At 43.4% G+C, this 21711-nt stretch overlaps 1 protein-coding gene across 1 annotated transcript in view; it reads right to left on the bottom strand.

Annotated features, from left to right (window-relative positions):
- Positions 1–273: 273 nt before the first annotated feature.
- Positions 274–21711, bottom strand: part of taldo1 (transaldolase 1) — a 33206-nt gene continuing 11768 nt past the window's right edge. The window contains exons 3-8 of the mRNA XM_070899850.1: positions 18506–18613; positions 16728–16859; positions 7068–7243; positions 4320–4517; positions 1495–1640; positions 274–488 (exon numbers count right to left, since the gene is read on the bottom strand). Of these exons, the coding sequence (XP_070755951.1) occupies positions 456–488; positions 1495–1640; positions 4320–4517; positions 7068–7243; positions 16728–16859; positions 18506–18613 (793 nt within the window). The 3' untranslated portion in view covers positions 274–455. The remainder of the gene's footprint in view (positions 489–1494; positions 1641–4319; positions 4518–7067; positions 7244–16727; positions 16860–18505; positions 18614–21711) is intronic.

The following is a 21711-nucleotide window of genomic DNA, read 5'->3' as shown; positions in this document are numbered from 1 at the left end:
GAGCGCAGGGAGAGAAGACCTCCGATCGGAATCCAGGGCACCTCCGGGACCACCAGCTACATTCGCAGAGAAATTTCGGTCGGAGGCGCTCATCCGAAGGAAGCCTCCGACTGGAATTTCAGGGCTGTTATTTATTTTACACGCATTATTCCTTTCGGTCCCTTGCACCTATGCAATGCTACACTTTGCTCCCACTCTGTTAATGTGCAGAAAGGGCCAAAAGAACTACAGACTGGGAAATAAAGGTAGAAATTTCACAGCAAAGAGAACACGTTAGCAGGTTTATGCATTTATTAGAAACAGTTGTACCAAATTGCATAAGCCAGCATTAAGCACTGCTCAATAATGAATACACCAATGACGCAACATATGGTGTTCCGTTTACACAGTTGGTCCAAGTGAAAATAAAACAGCTATCAAACCACGTGATTGAAGTTATGAAAGTTGAGAGATTGCTAGCATCCATTCTTGGCAGAAAAAAGCCGTTCCTGCAAGAGAAAAAGAACACTGGTCAAGACATATTGAAGTATTAGCTACAGCACTCTTACCACAAAACAGTTTTGATCATGCATGCCAACCCGTTGTACAAGAGCAACTGCTCATGTGCTCCTTCCAGAACTCAAAACTATTGTTGGGGTACAAGTTGTAGAAACAAATCCATTCCTACAGTTTATTTGGGTCTTTGTTCATCCCCACATACCATTTTAGGGAATTCTTAACCAGTGTTTAAAATCATACACATTCCAAACATAGAAAATAGGTGCAGGAGTAGGCCATTCGGCCCTTCGAGCCTGCACCACCATTCAATACTATCATGGCTGATCATGCAACTTCTGTACCCCATTCCTGCTTTCTCTCCAAGCCCCTTGATCCCTTTAGCTGTATGGGCCACATCGAACTCCTTTTTGAATATATCTAATGAACTGGCCTCAACAACTTTCTGTGGTAGAGAATTCCACAGGTTCACAATTCCCTGGGTGAAGAAGTTTTGCCTCATCTTAGTCTAAGGATAAGGGGTAAGCCATTTAGGACCGTGACCCCTGGTTCTGGACTTCCCAACATTAGGAACATTCTTCCTGCATCTAACCTGTCCAATCCCTGAACTAAACTGCAGTAACAGTTAACTGCAAGTGATTGCATTGTGAAGCAGCTCATCTTGAATTTGACATGCCACAATGTCACCTTTTTGTTTGCCTGGCAGTGTCTTCGGTGAAAGGTTAAATACTACTCAGTTTTCCTAATGGATATGCATTTTGCAAAACTGGTTGAGAGACATTACATTTCCCCAGATGTGTTGCAGCTAGTTTCCTTCCTGCTTGTACATTTTCTTGATCTAAAAGAAAGGCTAGATCATGTGTTTTTCTTCACGTGCACAAGAATAACTACAGGTGGCAGTTTCCAAGTGGGGCCAGGGAAGCACCTAAACTCAGTCTAGTTGATGTACTAAAACCAGCTACCCTACTTGGGATGTCAGAGTCTTTCAAACATACATACCTTTAGCATGTTTTCCAGCTTAACAGCATCAGCTGCAAACTTGCGAATCCCTTCAGACAGTTTTTCGACAGCCATCTGGTCCTCGTTGTGACTCCAGCGGAATGTCTGTTCATTCATTTCAACTTTTGGGAGGTTAAGCCCTTGGGCTGCACACAAGTAGAGGAGAACATTTAGGATATTTTATAAATTATTTGCATAACCTAAACCAGAACTGAAGCAGTTTGCGCAAACCAGAAATGTCAACCTTTAGACAGCCAGCTGATACAGGGAATTGATAGTCTCGGGGGAGGGGAGGTTACATGATTTTGCACGGTTTAAAAAAAAAAGCACAAAAAAACTTACCAAGAAGAGTTTCATTGCAATAATAAACTACAAGACACAGATTTTAAATGTTAATTAAAACTGCACTCATCTTTACTTTCAATTTTGCCCTCCCAATACTTTACTTGTCTTTTTTCTTTCTGCAGAGGCTCTCACTGGCCATTTTGAAGGTGGGAACTGAACTGTTTGAGCCAGTTTTCTCCAAAGGCCAGTGCGCCCTCTCTCCTCCTCTGCCCCCGCGCCTCCACCAAAAGATGTTCAAGTTCAAAATAGACATGTGACTGCATTGAAGACTCTGCTGCCCAATGAGCAACACAACCTCCCCGACAGGTACAGCAGGCGGTGAAGGCGGCAAATGGCATGTTGGCCTTCATAGCGAGAGGATGAGTACAGGAGCAGGGAGGTCTTACTGCAGTTGTACAGGGCCTTGGTGAGGCCTCACCTGGAATATTGTGGTCAGTCTGAGAAAGAACGTTCTTGCTATTGAGGGAGTGCAGCAAAGGTTCACCAGACTGATTCCCAGGATGGCAGGACTGACATATGAGACTGGATCGACTGGGCCTGTATTCGCTGGAATTTAGAAGAATTAGAGGGGATCTCACAGAAACAGATAAAATTCTGACGGGACTGGACAGGTTAGATGCAGGAAGAATGTTACCGATGTTGGGGAAGTCCAGAATCAGAGGTCACAGTCTAAGGATAAGGGGTAAGCCATTTAGGACCGAGCTGAGGAGAAACTTCTTCACTCAGAGTTGTTAACCTGTGGAATTCTCTACCGCAGAGTTGTTGATGCCAGTTAGTTAGATATATTCAAGAGGGAGTTAGATATGGCCCTTACGGCTAAAGGGATCAAGGGGTATGGAGAGAACGCAGAAAGGGGTACTGAAGTGAATGATCAGCCATGATCTTATTGAATGGTGGTGCAGGCTCGAAGGGCCTACCCCTGCACCTATTTTCTATGACCCCAGAAGAATGTGTCCAGAGTAAAACTTGTCCAAAAGCATGATAACAGTAAAGACAAATAGCTCGGATTATGCAAAGGGGCTGTATTCATTGTACCAAAGAAAATAAACGCAATTGGCATAAGTTGTGGTCTGTGCCCTGGTCCAGAAATATCCCTAGCCCTCTAATTTCACTTCACCTGAAAACCACACTTGGTCATAAACTCTATTTGTGCAATGATATAGTGGATCTTCCAGACTAATAAAAGTAAAAAGGGAGAAAAAAGATAGAAATTCAGACGATACATTGATGTGCCTTAGACGACAATGGGGTTTTCATTTGAACTCTTTGATCCCAACAAAAAAAATCTCAACTAGAAATGGAGATGGAGATGGAGAACTCACCGAAGCAACCTTCCACTTTAGAAATCAACAGGTCACAAACACAGCTCTATTTCAGACAACAGCTCTTGCAGCAGAAACACAACAGATTACATTTGTTTTTATACTATTTTGATGAAAGGTCATCAAGCTGAAAGATTAACTCGGGTTTCTCTCTCCACAGATGTTGCTGGATTGGCAGAGTGTTCTCCTGCATTTTTCGGGTTTTATTTCTATTTTGCTTGTTATACTGTTACCAGAGTTCAGTTTTTCAACTTGGAAGAACATTAAAAGTAGGGTACATTACCAGGTATACATCTTTCATCAGGAGATCTCGATGCTTAAGCAGCCATAGAAACATAGAAAATAGGTGCAGGAGCAGGCCATTCGGCCCTTCGAGCCTGCACCACCATTCAATATGATCATGGCTGATCATGCAACTTCAGTACCCCATTCCTGCTTTCTCTCCATACCCCCTGATCCGTTTAGCCGCAAGGCCCACATCTAACTCCCTTTTGAAAATATCTAACGAACTGGCCTCAACAGCTTTGTGGTTGAGAATTCCACATGCCCACAACACATATTGACTCATGTTGTAAGTACCGAATTCTCAACCCATTATTGATCATAGCTATATCTAACGCTTAATAACCATGAGCAACACTGCACAGCTGCATTCAATAACCTTGCTTTTACAAAGCAAGTGGCCTTTCACACAAACAGGAGCTTCAGACAAACGTATGTGATATTATTTAAGGTATTAATCAGCTTTTTCCACAAGCGAATTACTACAAATCCAACTGGAAAAGATAAACAAGATCTTGACTTTATGATCATACATTGGTTTACATAGTGGTAGTTGCGCAATTTCTTATGCCATTTACAAGAGGGTACAGCGAAGTTATGCATATTTGTACTTTTCCAGTTCTATAGGCTATATACTGCATACTCAGACTATGTTTCTACAGGTGCTCAATCTAGGTTAAAAAAGCAGAAGCAGTTTTCCTCAATATATTTATTCTACTTTAGATTCACAAACAATGGTAACCAGGTGTCTCAATTACTAAATAAGCTGAGCAGGTTTCTGCTCAACATATGCATTACACCCTCAAGCCTACAATACCACTTAACTGCAGCTAGACGGCCCTGTAGGTTTGATAATTCAGTTGGAAGAAAACTTACCTCCTTTAACACTCAAAGCAGGTTTAAGATGCTCAACATCTTTGCTAAGTTCTTCCAGCAGTTTCGGAGATATTGTGAGATAGTCACAGCCAGCCAATGCCTTGATTTCTCCAGTGTTACGGAAAGATGCCCCCATGACAATAGTCTTGTACCCAAACTTCTTGTAATAGTTGTAGATCTTCATTACACTCTGTACACCTATAGCCAAATCGTGTATATAATTAATGTTGCATTAGTCTGTAAATCAGCAAGACACGGAACGGCTTTCCTCTTCCATCTAAAAACGGGTTCCATGCAGAGAGGCAAGCCTTTGTATAACAAGAAATGCCTAGGGTTTGGATACTCATGCATCAAAAAAAATAAATGGGAGGGGGGGAGGGGGAAAGAGAAAAAAAAAGAGTGCAGAGGGAGGAAAATAAAATGAGGGAACAATAGTCTGTTGCTAACACAAAAAAAGTAAATAATATTTGATGAGCTATTTTTAAGATCACAAATGTTTAATCTATACATTTCCCTCAGTCTTTCCAAAGGATCCTTAACAGGCTGGAATTTGTCTTGTGTTCAGCCATTTACAGCAATTCTGTACCTTCCAACAATGTCATAATCCAGTTCATTTTACCAGCTTAAAGTTTGAAAAGCAAGAGCCAAATAAGTTTTAGATGTGTAATTCAAAAGAAATACAGAGAGATCACAAAGGTTTGCCAAGGGTAAAGGGAAAAAACGTAAAAAAGGAAAGGAGCAGTGACTGGTCAAGCTCGATAGTTTGCGAATTAGTTAAACATCATCGACGGTCCCTCGAAACGAAGATGACTTGCTTCCACTCCAAAAAAGGACGAGTAAGGGTGGAAGATGCCTGTGCCTGGATTGTTTTAATGTATGGTGGCCGTTGCACACAGCCACCACACGGGCTTGACAGAGAGCTAGGTCTTGGTCCAGTGGCAAGGGTTATCCAAGACGACTGGAGACCAGCCCTGCTGCACGGACCTAGTGTAGGGCGGGCTGGCCAGCCCTGCTGCACGGACATATCGTAGGGCGGGCTGGCCCGTGCTGTTCCTGGCCCCGAACTCACGCCTCCCCTGGTCCCCGATTGTGTCCCTGTGCAATCTCTCGCCGCTCCTTCGCCACATTATAGGAAGGATGTGATTGCAACAGAGTGGGTGCAGAGGAGATAGGTCACAGCTGGCAGAACTGTGTGTTACATTCCAGATAAACAGCTCGATACCAGTTTAGCAGCACACTCACCGCTGCCCAGTAAGCAACAAAAGAACCCTAAATAAAATGAGGTTTCAAAACACTTCCAACTACAATCAGCCCCATGTTGGTGCGCACGGTACTGTGTGTGATGTAGAAGGACAGAGTCAAAGCATGACTTCGGCAAAGAAAATGTGGCTTACGTGATACATAATTCACCATAGTACAGAATAATCCCAATGTTTCAACACAACTGCAGATGATCAAGTACTTGGGAAAACATTATTCACTGAAGAGTGACTACCCATCATCATAGGCAGTCCCTCAGAATCGAGGAAGACTTGCTTCCACTCTTTTAAAAAAAAAAAAAAGAGTCCTTAGGTGGCTGAACAGTCCAGTATGAGAAACAGTCCCTGTCACAGGTGGGACAGACAGTCGTTGAGGGAAGGGGAGAGTGGGACTGGTTTGCCGCACGCTCTTTCCGCTGCCTGCGCTTGATTTCTGCATGCTCTCGGCGATGAGACTCGAGGTGCTCAGCGCCCTCCCGAATGCTCTTCCTCCACTTAGGGTGGTCTTTGGCCAGGGACTACCACTACCTACTACAGCAACTTATATTTATATAGCACCCTAAATGTAGTAAAACAGTCCAAGGAGCTTCACAGGATCATCAAAGAAAATTTGACACTGAGCCACACAAAGAGGCGTTAGGGCAGATGGCCAAAGCTTGGTCAAAGAGTATATTTTAAGGAGCGTCTTGAGGGATAAAGAGGCGGACAGGTTTAGAGAAGGAATTCCAGAGCTCAGGGCCCTGGCAGCTGAAGGCACAGCCGCAAATAGTGGAACGATTAAATAAATAAATCGGGGATGCTCAAGAGATCAGAATTGGAGTAGGGCAAATAGCTTGGAGAATTGTAGAGCTGAAGGTGGTTACAAAGATAGGGAGGGATGAGGCCATTGAGGGATTTGAAAACAATGATGAGAATTTAAAAAAAAAAGTGTTGCGTAACTGGGAGTCAACATAGGTCAGCGAGCACAAAGGTGATGGGTGAATAGGACTTGGTGCAAGTTATGACAAGCACAGGCAGCAGAGTTCTGGATGACCTCAAGTTTACAGAGGTTGGAAGATGGGAGGCTAACCAGGGGTACGTTGGAATAATCGTCTAGAGGTAACAAAGGCATGGATGAGGGTTTCAGCAGGAGATGAGCTGAGGCAGAGGCGAAGTCGGGCGATGTTAGAGGTGAAAACAGGCAGTTTTAGTGATTGCGCAGATATGTAGTCAGAAGTTCATCTTGGGGTCAAATACGACACTAAGTTTGCGAACGGTCTGATTCAGTTGCCAAGGAGAGGGATAGCGTCAGCAGCATGGGACGATCTATTTCTTAGTTTCATAGTAAATGGAAGATGTTAGACAGAATAGTCATCAAGGTCAGCAGGAAAGTCCTCCTAAGTAAAAGGAGTTCAAGCAATCTTAACAGTTTCCAGTCAAAAGGTCACAACTATAAACACTGAAATAATCTGCTAATGTTTGCTATTATTCAATGGTTAGATGAATGTACCTGGATCATCCGATGGTTCAAAGCTTTTCCGATCGGTGTTGGCCACATGCCAGTCCAGAATACGACCCACAAAAGGAGAAATTAGTGTTGCCCCAGCCTCTGCACAGGCAACAGCCTGAGCAAATGAAAAAAGCAGAGTCATGTTGCAGTGGATGCCACACTGTTCTTCAAGGATCCTAAAACAGACAGTTATTCAGGTTGAACTATGCCCAATTGGAACAGTAAACTAAATCATGGCAGTTCAAGGATTATGCGTGCACCAAAATAGAGAGGAGAGAGAAGAAAAAAGTGATTCACAGGACACAGGTATTTGGTTTTTATTCTGAGCATTAAACCAAATACCCAAGATTTAGATTTATTTAGATTTTAGATGATTTGAGGAAAGAAAAAAAATCTTCGGCACCAGAATTACACATCAAGTTACTTATTCTCCTGTCCCTCGAAGTCAGAATTAAACTCTTTCTCCATCACCCCCTCCCACTTTCCTTTCTCCTATTCCCAAACTTTCCAAATCTTAAGCTCACTGGAATGTTTGGTTCCATTTTGCTGATAAGAGTCAGGGTGGCAATAGCATACATAGGAGGTTAATAAACTGGACGGAGAGCTGACTAGTCAGTCTTTAAATACAGCTAATGTGCTGACATCTTCATTGTTCACATGAACCTTGTTAAAATGTTATATTTTCCAGTAATATACAAGGATAGCTTGCATTCCTACAAGAGTACCAGGAGCTAAATTAAACAGGGCCTCAAGGGTTATAATCTGATTACTTGAACCATGTGAAATATGGCATAGGGATAAGAGGCTTAGGGAAGTGAACACGTGGCTGAAGGACTGGTGTGGGAAATTTTCACTCTGGAGCATCCACGATGCGGAGAATGACGTGAGTAGCACGTGTAGCGAGTTGGTCTTACCGCAGGTGAAGGGTCCACAGCCAGCAGGAAGAGCAGTGCAAGAAAGGTAGTGCAGGGGTCCCCTGCGGTCATCCCCCTGCAAAACAGATACACTGCTTTGAGTACTGTTGAGGGAGATGACTTATCAGGGGAGGGCAGCAGCAGCCAAGTTCATGGCACCGTGGTTGGCACTGTTGCACAGGAGGGCAGGAAAAAGAGTTGGAGAGCGATAGTGATAGGGAATTCAATTGTAAGGGGAATAGATAGGCGTTTCTGTGGCCGCAACCGAGACTCCAGGATGATATGTTGCCTCCCTGGTGCAAGGGTCAAGGATGTCTCGGAGTGGGTGCAGGACATTCTGAAAAGGGAGGGAGAACAGCCAGTTGTCATGGTGCACATTGGTACCAACGACATAGGTAACAAAAGGGATGAGGACCAACAAAACGAATTTAAGGAGCTAGGAGCTAAATTAAAAAGTAGGACCTCAAAAGTAGTAATCTCGGAATTGCTACCAGTGCCACGTGCTAGTCAGAGTAGGAATCGTAGGATAGCGCAGATGAATATGTGGCTTGAGCAGTGGTGCAGCAGGGAGGGATTCAAATTCCTGGAACATTGGAACCGGTTCTGGGGGAGGTGGGATCAGTACAAACCGGACGGTCTGCACCTGGGCAGCACCGGAACCAATGTCCGAGGGGGAGTGTTTGCTAGTGCTGTTGGGGAGGAGTTAAACTAATATGGCAGGGGGATGGGAACCAATGCAGGGAGACATAGGGAAACAAAATGGAGACAGAAGCAAAAGACAGAAAGGAGATGAGTAAAAGTGGAGGGCAGAGAAACCCAAGGCAAAAAATAAAAAGGGCCACTGTACAGCAAAATTCTAAAGGGTCAAAGTGCAATAAAAAGGCAAGCCTGAAAGCTTGGTGCCTCAATGCGAGGAGTATTCGGAACCCAGGAGAGGGCTCCGAGCTAGTTAGAGTGGGTGAGAGCGCAGATGAACAGGACCCCAAAAAAGAATGCAAAAGGCAGGAGGCAACAGAGCAGAGTAGCACTAGGATAAGTGTAAACCACAATGTGATAGGAAGGGACAATATGTATGAATATAAAGGAGCTGCAGGAGGGGTCAAAACTAAAAATCATTGTTTAAAAAACTAGTATTAAAACACTCGAAATAAAGTAAATGAGTTGACGGCACAAATCATTACAAATGGGTATGATTTGGTGGCCATTACAGAAACGTGGTTGCAGGGTGGCCAAGACTGGGAATTATACATACAGGGGTATCTGACAATTCGGAAGGATAGACAAGAAGGGAAAGGAGGTGGGGTAGCTCTGTTAATAAAGGATGATATCAGGGCAGTTGTGCGAGATGATATTGGCTCGAATGAGCAAAATGTTGAATCATTGTCGGTGGAGATTAGAGATAGTAAGGGGAAAAAAATCACTGGTGGGCGTAGTTTATAGGCCCCCAAACAATAACTTGACGGTGGGGCGGACAATAATCAAGGGAATAATAGAGGCATGTGAAAAAGGAACGGCAGTAATCATGGGGGATTTTAACCTACATATCGATTGGTCAAATCAAATCGCACGGCGTAGCCCGGAGGAGGAATTCATAGAATGCATACGGGATTGTTTCTTAGAACAGTATGTCACAGAACCGACAAGGGAGCAAGCTATCTTAGATCTGGTCCTGTGTAATGAGACAGGAATAATAAACGATCTCCTCGTAAAAGATCCTCTCGGAATGAATGATCACAGTATGGTTGAATTTGTAATACAGATTGAGGCTGAGGAATTAGTGTCTCAAACGAGCGTACTATGCTTAAACAAAAGGAGACTACAGTGGGATGAGGGCAGAGTTAGCTAAAGTAGACTGGGAACACAGACTAAACGGTGGCACAATTGAGGAACAGTGGAGGACTTTTAAGGAGCTCTTTCATAGTGCTCCACAAAAATATATTCCAGTGAAAAAGGGCAGTAAGTGAATGGATAACCAAGGAAATAAAGGAGAGTATCAAATTAAAAACCAATGCATATAAGGTGGCCAAGGTTAGTGGGAAACTAGAAGATTGGGAACATTTTAAACGACAGCAAAGAATGACTAAGAAAGCAACAAAGAAAGGAAAGATAGATTACGAAAGTAAACTTGCGCAAAACATAAAAACAGATAGTAAAAGCTTTTACCGATATATAAAACGGAAGAGAGTGACTAAAGTAAATGTTGGTCCCTTAGAAGATGAGAAGGGGGATTTAATAATGGGAAATGTGGAAATGGCTGAGACCTTAAACAATTATTTTGCTTCGGTCTTCACAGTGGAAGACACAAAAACCATGCCAAAAATTGCTGGTCACGGGAATGTGGGAAGGGAGGACCTTGAGACAATCACTATCACTAGGGAGGTAGTGCTGGACAAGCTATTAGGACTCAAGGTAGACAAGCCCCCTGGTCCTGATGAAATGCATCCCAGGGTATTAAAAGAGATGGTGGAAGTTATAGCAGATGCATTCGTTATAATCTACCAAAATTCTCTGGACTCTGGGGAGGTACCAGCAGATTGGAAAGCAGCTAATGTAACGCCTCTGTTTAAAAAAGGAGGCGGACAAAAGGCAGGTAACCATAGGCCGGTTAGTTTAACATCTGTAGTGGGGAAAATGCTTGAAGCTATCATTAAGGAAGAAATAGTGGGACAGCTAGATAGGAATAGTGCAATCAAGCAGGTGCAACATGGATTCATGAAGGGGAAATCATGTTTAACTAATTTACTGGAATTCTTTGAGGATATAACGAGCATGGTGGATAGAGGTGTACCGATGGATGCGGTGTATTTAGATTTCCAAAAGGCATCCGATAAGGTGCCACACAAAAGGTTACTGCAGAAGATAAAGGTACGCGGAGTCTGAGGAAATGTATTAGCATGGATCGAGAATTGGCTGGCTAACAGAAAGCAGAGAGTCGGGATAAATGGGTCCTTTTCGGGTTGGAAATCGGTGGTTAGTGGTGTGCCACAGGGATCGGTGCTGGGACCACAACTGTTTACAATATACATATATGACCTGGAAGAGGGGACAGAGTGTAGTGTAACAAAATTTGCAGATGACACAAAGATTAGTGGGAAAGCGGGTTGTGTAGAGGACACAGAGAGGCTGCAAAGAGATTTAGATAGGTTAAGCGAATGGGCTAAGGTTTAGCAGATGGAATACAATGCCGGAAAATGTGAGGTCATCCACCTTGGGAAAAAAAAAACAGTAAAAGGGAATACTATTTGAATGGGGAGAAATTACAACATGCTGCCGTGCAGAGGGACCTGGGGGTCCTTGTGCATGAATCCCAAAAAGTTAGTTTGCAGGTGCAGCAGGTAATCAGGAAGGCGAATGGAATGTTGGCCTTCACTGCAAGAGGGATGGAGTACAAAAGCAGGGAGGTGTTGCTGCAACTGTATAGGGTATTGGTGAGGCCGCACCTGGAGTACTGCGTGCAGTTTTCGTCACCTTACTTAAGGAAGGATATACTAGCTTTGGAAGGGGTACAGAGACGATTCACTAGGCTGATTCCGGAGATGAGGGGGTTACCATATGATAGATTGAGTAGACTGGGTCTTTACTCGGAGTTCAGAAGGATGAGAGGTGATCTTATAGAAACATTAAAAATAATGAAAAGGATAGACAGGATGGAGGCAGAGAGGTTGTTTCCACTGGTCGGGGAGACTAGAACTAGGGGGCACAGCCTCAAAACACAGGGGAGCCAATTTAAAACCGAGTTGAGAAGGAATTTCTTCTCCCAGAGGGTTGTGAATCTGTGGATTTCTCTGCCCAAGGAAGCAGTTGAGGCTAGCTCATTGAATGTATTCAAATCACAGATAGATAGATTTTTAATCAATAAGGGAATTAAGGGTTATGGGGAGCAGGCGGGTAAGTGAAGCTGAGTCCACAGCCAGATCAGCCATGATCTTTTTGAATGGCAGAGCAGGCTCAAGGGGCTAGATGGCCTACTCCTGTTCCTAATTCTTATGTTCTTATGGGGCACTGGCACCAGTATTGGGACAAGAAGGAACTGTATTGTTGGGAAGGACTCCACCTGAACTGGTCTGGTTCCAGGGTCCTAGCAGAAAGGATATAGAGTGGTCACAAAGACTTTAAACTAGTAAATGGATTGCGGGCTCATGTGAAAATCGGAGTACAAATAGTAGTTCAAAAACAAACGAAAGGGAAGAGAGTGGAGTAATAGTCAGAAATTGTGCTTGAAGCACTACAGGTTAAGAGAAAACTAAAATATGTAAAGTGATTAAACCAGGACAGAGAAATAAGAAACACGTGAGTAAAACATTAGAGCTGAAGGATAGGCTAGGGTGTGTGGCCCAAATAAATGTTCTTTATACAAATGCATGGAGTATAAGGAATAAATTGAATGAACTGCAGGCACAAATTCAAATTGGAGGGCATCAGCTGTAGCTCAGTAGGTAACACTCTCACATCTGAGTCAGAAGATTGTGGGTTCAAGTCCCACTCCAGAGAGAATCGAGCACAAAAAACGCTAGGCTGACACTTCAGTGCAGTGCAGAGGGAGTGCTGTCTTGGACATTAAAAAATCCCATGGCACTATTTCGAAGAAGAGCAGCAGACCAATCTCATGTCCTGGCCAATATTTATTCCTCAAATCAACAGAACAAAAAGATTATCTGGTCATTATCATATTGCTGTTTGTGGGAGCTTGCGTGCACAGATTGGCTGCCACATTTCCTACATTATAACAGTGACTACACTCCAAAAGTACTTTATTGGCTGTAAAGCGCTTTGGGATGTCTGGTGGTCATGAAAGGCGCTATATAAATGCAAGTCTTTCTTTGACACTGTAGCCATTACAAAGACCTGAATATAGGAACATGGAGGTCTTAATGCAGTTGTACAGGGCCTTAGTGAGGCCTCATCTGGAATATTGTGTTCAGTTTTGGTCTCCTAATCTGAGGAAGGACGTTCTTGCTATTGAGGGAGTGCAGCGAAGGTTCACCAGACTGATTCCAGGGATGGCTGGGCTGTCATATGAGGAGAGACTGGATCAACTGAATCAGCAGGCTCGAGGGGCTAGATGGCCTACTCCTGTTCCTAATTCTTATGTTCTTCTGTTTATACACTGGCGTTTAGAAGGATGAGGGGGGATCTCATAGAAACATATAAGATTCTGACAGGACTGGACAGGTTAGATGGAGAAATTTCTTCACTCAGAGTTGTTAACCTGTGAAATTCTCTACCGCAGAGAATTGTTGATGCCAGTTCATTGGATATATTCAAGAGGGAGTTAGATGTGGCCCTTACGGTGGGGGGGGAAATCAAGGGGTGTGGAGAGAAAGCGGGAGGGGGTGCTGAGGGAATGATCAGCCATGATCTTGTTGAATGGCGGTGCAGGCTCGAAGGGCCAAATGGCCTACTCCTGCACCTATTTTCTATGTTTCTATGGCTGCAAGACGGTCAGGACTGGGAACTAAATATACCAGGTCTACAAGAAAGATAGCCGAGGGGGAGGAGTAGCCTTAGTGATTAAGGATGAAATCATTTCAATGGAGAAGATAAAGAGAGAGATAAACAAGCAGTGGAGACTTTATGGGTAGAATTAATAGGAAAGGATTTAAGACTATAATGGAATATATGTATAGGCCCCCTGGTGGCAGCTGTGAAGTGCTAGATTTTTTAAGGCAGAGATTAGACAAGCGTGTAGCAACGGTAAAGTGGTTTTAATGGGGAATTTAACTTTCATATAAATTGGGATAAGCAGACTAGCACCTGTCAGAAAGGTAGTGAATTTCTAGTGTATCCGGGATAGTTTTCTACAACAATATGTCCTAGAGGCAACAAAGGGGCAAGCCAGATTAGGTTTAGCAATGAGTCATGAGCCAGATTTAGTTAACAGCCTAACTGTGCGTGAACATTTATCCAATAGCGATCATAACATGATCAAGTTCAATATAGTATTTGAAAGGGAGAAGTGCAAAACAGCTACTAAGGTTGTAGATTTGGGTAAGGCCAACTTCAATGGTATAAGGCAAAGACTGTCCACAGTAAACTGGGTTAATCTGTTAATGGGTAAAAACGACAGTTCAGTAGATGTTTTAAAAAAAAAAAAGAGTTTAATGTGATACAGAATCAGTTTATACCCGAGGGGCAAGATCTCTACTGGTTGTTTTTTTTGACAAAAGAACATAAAACAAAGAAAAAGCATATAAAAAGGCAAAAAAAAAGCACAAAACCTGGCGAATAGGAAAGATAAAGAACAAAGGGTCACAAAACAGATAGTAAGAGCTACAAAAAGGAGTATGAAAAGAAACTTACAAGGGGTATCAAAATGAAAGAATTTTTACAATTAGGAAAAAGACGGTAGTCAGGAGCATTATTGGCCTCAAAGCTGTTGTCAATAATAATGGGGAAATGGTGGACATGTTGAATAATTACTTTGCGTCGGTACTTACAGTAAATGGAAGAGGATAGCATGCCAGAAATCCGAAGGAAACCAATATTGAACCAGGGACAGGCACTCAATAAAATTAACATTCAACAATATTGAAGAAAATAATGGTACTAAAGAGTGACAAGTCCCTCAGACCAGAGTTTCCATTCCAGGGTTTTAAAGGAAGTAAGTGAGTACATTGCAGATGCCCCAACTATAACCTTCCAAAGTTCTCTAGATTCAGGGACTGTCCCTGTGCATGTCACTCCACTTTTTGAGAATGGGGAGAGGGTGAAAACCAGGGAATTATAGACCAGCTAGTCTAATATCTGTTGTGGAGAAATTACTAGAGTCTATAATAAGGATAGGGTGACTGAGCACCATGAAAATTTTCAGTTGATCAGAGAAAGCCAGTGTGGATTTGTGAAAGGTAGGTCACGCCTGACAAACTCGAGTTAATTTTTTGAAGAGGTGACTGAAGTAGTGGACAGAGGAATGTCTATGGATGCTATTTATATAGACTTCCAGGAGGCATTTGATAAAGTCCCTCATAAGAGACGATTATCCAAGATAGAAGCCCACAGAATTGAGGGCAAATTATTGACCTGGTTAGGACATTGGCTGAGCTGCAGGAGACAGAGAGTAGGGATAATGGTCGGGTACTCTAATTGGCAGGATGTGACTACTAGTGGTGTCCTGCAGGGATCTGTGTTGGGGCCTCAACTATTCACAGTATTTATTAATGACTTAGATGATGGCATAGAAAGTCATACAGGTGCAGCGTCCAAAATTCAGAGTTCTGGAATCCAAACTGATTGGTGGCAGGATCGTCCGGGATCCATAAAATGCTCTGGAATCTGCCGACTGATGTGCTGCCACTGCCCGACTTCGCCGAGGGTGCCGCCCGACCAGCTCCTCGGCGGTGGAGCCTCGCCCGGCGGCCCGAACAGCTGTTCAGCGAGCACCCGCCCCCCCGCCCGACATTCCGAAGGTTCGGGTATTTCTGGATTCTTGACGTCAAAAAGACATTCCAAAGTCCAGCAAAACGCAAAATCCGGAACAGCCTCGGTCCCGAGGGCTCCAGATTCGGGACGCTGCACCTATACATCCAAATTTTCCAATGACAAAGATAGGTGGCATTGTAGATGAAAGCATAAAATTACAAAAAGGGATATTGATAGATGAAGTGAATGGGCAAAACTGTGGCAAATGGATTTCAAGGTAAGCAATTGCGAGGTCATCCACCTTCGACCTAAAAAAGGGTAGAACAGGGTACTTTCTAAATGTCCAACGAGACTTGGGGTTCGGGTACATAGATTAAAATGTCATGAACAGGGACAGAAAATAATCAACAAGGCTAATGGAATGCCGGCCTTTATATCTAGAGGACTAGAGTAGAAGGGGGTAGAAGTTAAGCTGCAACTGTATAAAACTCTGGTTAGACCACACCTGGAGTATTGAGCGCAGTTCTGGGCACCATACTTTAAGGTGGTTATATTGGCGTTGGAGGGAGTGCAGCATAGGTTTACCAGAATGATATCCGGACGAGGAGATTACACACAATTTAGGGTTGTATTCCCTAGAATTTAGAAAGTTAAGGGGTGATCTGATTGAAGTTTTCAGGATATTATGGGGATCAGATAATATAAAGAGAGAGAAACAATTTTCCGCAGTTTGGGGATTCTAGGACTAGGGGGCATCGTCTAAAAATTAGAGCCAAACCTTTCAGGAGTGAAATTAAGAAACACCTCTACACAAGGGTGGTAGAAGTTTGGAACTCTTCCACAATGGCAATTGATGCTAGATCAATGGTTAATTCTAAAACGCAAATTGATAGCATTTCGTTAACCAAAAGGTATTAAGGGATATGGGCCAACGGCAGGTATATGGAGTTAGTTCACAGAACAGTCATGATCTCATTGAATGGCAGAAAAGGCTCGATGGCCCGAATGACCCATGTAGACAGACAAAGCTTTAGCAGGTGCATAAGCTTCAAAAGAGCTGTAGAACTGTTGCAATATCACCACTTCACTTTTTGTGGTTTACAAAGTTATGAAATTAGGCCAAATGAATGCAGAATAATTCCCAAACAGTTCTTTATAATTCAGCTGACCAAGGCTCAGTAAACGTTAAGCTGACATCAGACACCAAGGGTAAGGAATAAAATATCTTCACTGTTTCCACTAGGTTTTAAGCCGAAAGTGGGATGATGAAATAGATTTGGTGGGCCTGTCAGAAAGGTCAGATCAAATGTACAGTACTCACATCCACTCAATTTGTGTATTTGACAATTTAAGTCAGTCATTCAGGCAGCTACAAATTAGCACTTACTTCCCAGCCTGGATACCTTCCCACGTGGAAGCAAGTTTGATGAGAATACGGTCCTTGTCGATTCCTGCGTCCTTATACATCTGAATTAGGCGCTGAGCCTTACTGATCATAGCATCTTTGTCAAATGACAACCTAGCATAGATCAAGAAAAGTGAGCAGCAGGCACATAATCTCTAGTTCAGTCAGTCAAATAAGATTCTATTTTCTGCCCCTCTCCCCACTTTATTGGTCTTATAACCCTCAAGACATTTACTCTAATGTCCAGTAGTTAAGTTGAACAAAAGCATTACTAGTAACCAGCAAAGTCTACAATTGCAGCTAGTGTCAGATATAGATCTTCAAACTGTAAATGTAAATTTTATTTTGCAGTTGTCACCAGGATTTCAATAAAGCAGAACGGTGACTGCTGCCCAACATTGCCAGTCAGGCACCATATTTAACCTCCAGCGTGAGCTGCTCCAAGTATGCGATGATTTTGAGATGGGTGACTTCATCAAAACCCTGGTCGCCGTTTTGGCGCGTGGGCAGGAACATCGGCATGGCCCAGGTACAGAGTGGGAAGGTCGGGGCGGATGAGTGGCGAATGCTTGTGGCGAGATGCGGTGAATGTTTATGGCGGAGCAGCGGCGAGAGATCGTGGCGGAGATGCGACAGATGAGGGTACGGGGCCCAGAGGCAGCACAGGCCAGCCCACACTGCGATATGTGCGCGCACTGGATCCGTGTAGCAGAGCAGGTCTCCAGTCGCCCTGGTTCAACCCTTGCCACTGAACAAAGGCCGAGCTCTGTCGAGCCAGTGTGGTGGCTGATGTGCAACGGTCACCACATATTAAAAACAATCCACGCACAGGCATCTTCCACACCTTCAATTGGAGTTCAGGACTGGAACATCGGGTCCTTCATCGAAACACCTGTGAACTCATGGAAGCAAGTCATCCTCGTTCGAGGGACCGCCTATGATGATGATCTCTTCAAAAATGGATCTCCTTTATTCGACTCCTTGTGCCCCCTTACAAAAAGTGGGCTCAATTGCAAAAAGAAAATCTATTTTTTTTAATTTTCAGACCAGAGGGATGTAAAGACTGGTGTTCACCCAGGGGTCAGTTTTGGAACCATTGCCATAGAAACATAGAAAATAGGTGCAGGAGTAGGCCATTTGGCCCTTCTAGCCTGCACCGCCATTCAATGAGTTCATGGCTGAACATGCAACTTCAGTACCCCATTCCTGCTTTCTCGCCATACCCCTTGATTCCCCCTAGTAGTAAGGACTTCATCTAACTCCTTTTTGAATATATTTAGTGAATTGGCCTCAACAACTTTCCGTGGTAGAGAATTCCACAGGTTCACCACTCTCTGGGTGAAGAAGTTCTTCCTTAGCTCGGTCCTAAATGGCTTACCCCTTATCCTTAAGACTGTATCCCCTGGTTCTGGACTTCCCCAACATTGGGAACATTCTTCCTGCATCTAACCTGTCTGACCCCGTCAGAATTTTAAAATTTGCCCTACTAAATAAAATGATCTAGACTTGGGCAGAGGGGCCACAGTATCAATTTACAGACTACACAGAAAGGAGAAGCATTGTTAACAGTCAAGAGGGCAGCAAGTGACTTCAGGATGCCACAAAATGAGTGTTAAGTATTTGTACAATATATTAAAGAGCAGACTGTATTTAAAGCGTATTGGACAACCCACTAATTCTATTGTGGCAGATATATTTGAAACATCTGCTACAATCAATGTTATCATAAGCCTCTGTTCTTCTGTATTAACAGCTGTTACCTTGCATTAACTTCAGTAGAAACTCTGCCTGGAATTTTCTTCAAAATTTCCACCCCAAAGTTGATAAACAACTTGTCTACAACATTGGTCATTTGTTCTTCCTCAGTTCTGGAAAAGATACATTTACACGTTAAATCCCCAGCATGTACACTGCTACTTTAAACTTTTGATTGTAAGTAGCGAGCTCAGCTTTTCAGAGGACAACTGAACTTTGTAATCTGGAATCAAAAAAGAATACTATATAAAAAAAAGGAATTATAACAGAGGGAGTGTCACCACCAGGACCATGTGCCAGTAGAGGAAAAAAAGTTATATACGGTGTTAAAACAAGCATGGATTGTTACACATGGGACGAGCAAAAAGGAGGCACAAAACGCCTCATCCTCAAGTCGCTGGCAGCACAGCTGTGCCTACAGAAAGGGGCACTCAGGATTCAGGGTCAACCCCAGAACCAAGCCTTTCCCATAGAGTACCCCACCTAAGCATGAATTATATATCAGCCTTGAATGCAGGGGGAGGGATACAACATTTATATAGGGCATTTTAAAAATGAAGTTAAAATGCTGGGGACACATAGCGGTCAGTATCTAAGAAAAGATAGGAGAGTCTAGTGTAGGCCTTAGTCATGCAAGGCAACACCTACTTGACTGGGTCTTATTGAAGACAAACCAGATTAATTCCAAGTGCAATTCAGTTTTTCTTTATAGGATTAATGTAAGTTCAGGGTATTAAACATTATGTAGAAATAATTCTAGCTACTCACAGCAAGCTTAGTAAGCCTTCCGATTCAGCTTTTATCAGTTACTCCCTTTTTAAAAAAAAAACTAGAGAATTTCAATTTTAACTAGTTTAAAATCACGGACGCAACTGCTGCCAATGAAATAAATTAGTTGCACATGCGCATTCCGGTGGTTTATTTGGTTGTTCTCGCCAGACATCCCAGATTGGGAAGGGAGGGGGGGGAAGGGAGGGAGGGGGGGGAAGGGAGGGAGGGGGGGGAAGGGAGGGAGGGGGGGGAAGGGAGGGAGGGGGGGGAAGGGAGGGAGGGGGGGGAAGGGAGGGAGGGGGGGGGAAGGGAGGGAGGGGGGAAGGGGGAAGGGAGGTCGCTGCTGCCGCCGAACTAAGCCGTATCAGGTGAAGAGACTTTATCGGCTAATGAAAGTTAACATTTATGCGCTGAATTCTTCTGCACAGCTTCCAGTTCGTTGGCAGCAGTCACTAAAAACATTTCTAGAAAGATTTCTTCCAATCCAATACACCACCTTTGTCAAAGTGCAAGGAAAGAAATAGAACAGCAATTTAAAAAAACATTTACTGTAATGAGAACGTGACAATAGTCAGTACATCCTTTCGTGTAACATTAGTGCCCGTTTAACCACTACAAATTGGATTAGAATTCATTTGAATGTCATGAATCTCATATGTTTAAGTTTAAGTTTAAGGGCAACTAAAACAATCTTATGCATCCTTAAGCAGAGCCACGAATATTCAAAATGAAGATGTTTACCACATTAAAAAAAAAACATTTCACCTTGAATATTCCTGCATCGGCAGCCAGGGCTAATTCAGAACATATGCAGTCATCATTTTTGACTGGGAAAAAGGAGTCTATACCACTATCCAAATCCTAGAAATATTCTATTTCCATTAAGATACGGTTTGATTTTACCCATTTTTAAAAAGCCTTTTAGGTAGTTTCCAGGGGCTTTGCAGGTAGAATCTATGTAGGTTAGAGCACCACAATTTTGATGATTTTCTGGTTATTAATCCATAGGAATATCCGTAGGGATATAACAACTTGCATCCATATAGCACCTTTGACGTAGTAAAATGTCCAAAGGTGCTTCACAGGAGCGTTATTAAATAAAATTTGGCACCGAGCCACGCAAGATATTAGTATAGATGGAGATAGGTTTCAAGGTACAACTTAGAGAGGCGGAGAGGTTTGTGGAGGGATTTCCAGAGTTTAGGACGTAGCCATGCTTTCAGCTGCCTGCCAGTGATGGAGTGATTAAAATAGGGGTACTCAAGAGGCCAGAATTGGAGGAATGCAGATATCTCGGATGTTTGCAGGGCTGGAGGAGATTACAGAGATAGGGAGGGACAGGCCATTGAGGAATTTGAAAATGAGAATTTAAAATTGCGGACTGGGAGCCAATGTAAGTCAGCACGCACAGAGGTGATGGCTGAACAGGACTTGGTGTGAGTTAGAATACTGGCAGCAGAGTTATAGATGAGCCCAAGTTTGTAGAGAGTAGAAGATGGGAGGACAGCCAGGGGAACATTAGAATAGTATAATCTAGAGGTAATAAAAGCATGAATTAGGGTTTTAGCAGATGAGCTGAGGTAGCGACGGAGTAGGAGGGTGTTATGGAGGTGGAAGTAGGCAGTCTTGGTGATGGTGCGAATTGAGGGGTCAAATACGACACCAAAGTTGTGAATGGTCTGGGTCAGCCTCAGACAGTTGCCAGGAAGCAGGATGGAGTCAGTGGCTAGGTAACTAGGCATTCGATAAGATGCCACATAAAAGGTTACTACACAAGATAGAAGCTCACGGGATTGGGAGTAATATTAGTATGGATGGAGGATTGGCTAACTAACAGAAAACAGAGTCGGGATAAATGATACATTTTCCGGTTGGCAAACAGTAACTTGTGGGGTGTCAGAGGGATCAGTGCCGGGGCCTCAACTATTTACAATCTATATTAAATGACTTGGGTGAAGGGTCCGAGTGTAATGTAGAAAAGTTTGCTGATAAAACATAGAAACATAGAAAATAGGTGCAAGAGTAGGCCATTCGGCCCTTCGAGCCTGCACCGCCATTCAATGAGTTCATGGCTGAACATGCAACTTCAGTACCCCATTCCTGCTCTCTCGCCATACCCCTTGATCCCCCTAGTGGTAAGGACTTCATCCAACTCCTTTTTGAATATATTTAGTGAATTGGCCTCAACAACTTTCTGTGGTAGAGAATTCCACAGGTTCACCACTCTCTGGGTGAAGAAATTCCTCCTCATCTTGGTCCTAAATGGCTTACCCCTTATCCTTAGACTGTGTCCCCTGGTTCTGGACTTCCCCAACATTGGGAACATTCTTCCTGCATCTAACCCCGTCAGAATTTTAAACGTTTCTATGAGGTCCCCTCTCATTCTTCTGAACTCCAGTGAATACAAGCCCAGTTGATCCAGTCTTTCCTGATAGGTCAG

This window comes from Pristiophorus japonicus, chromosome 14 (assembly GCF_044704955.1).
Source record: "Pristiophorus japonicus isolate sPriJap1 chromosome 14, sPriJap1.hap1, whole genome shotgun sequence".
Taxonomy (NCBI): Eukaryota; Metazoa; Chordata; class Chondrichthyes; family Pristiophoridae; genus Pristiophorus; species Pristiophorus japonicus.
The sequence above is the reverse complement of the archived record's forward strand: the minus strand, read 5'-3'. Positions and strand labels throughout refer to the sequence as shown.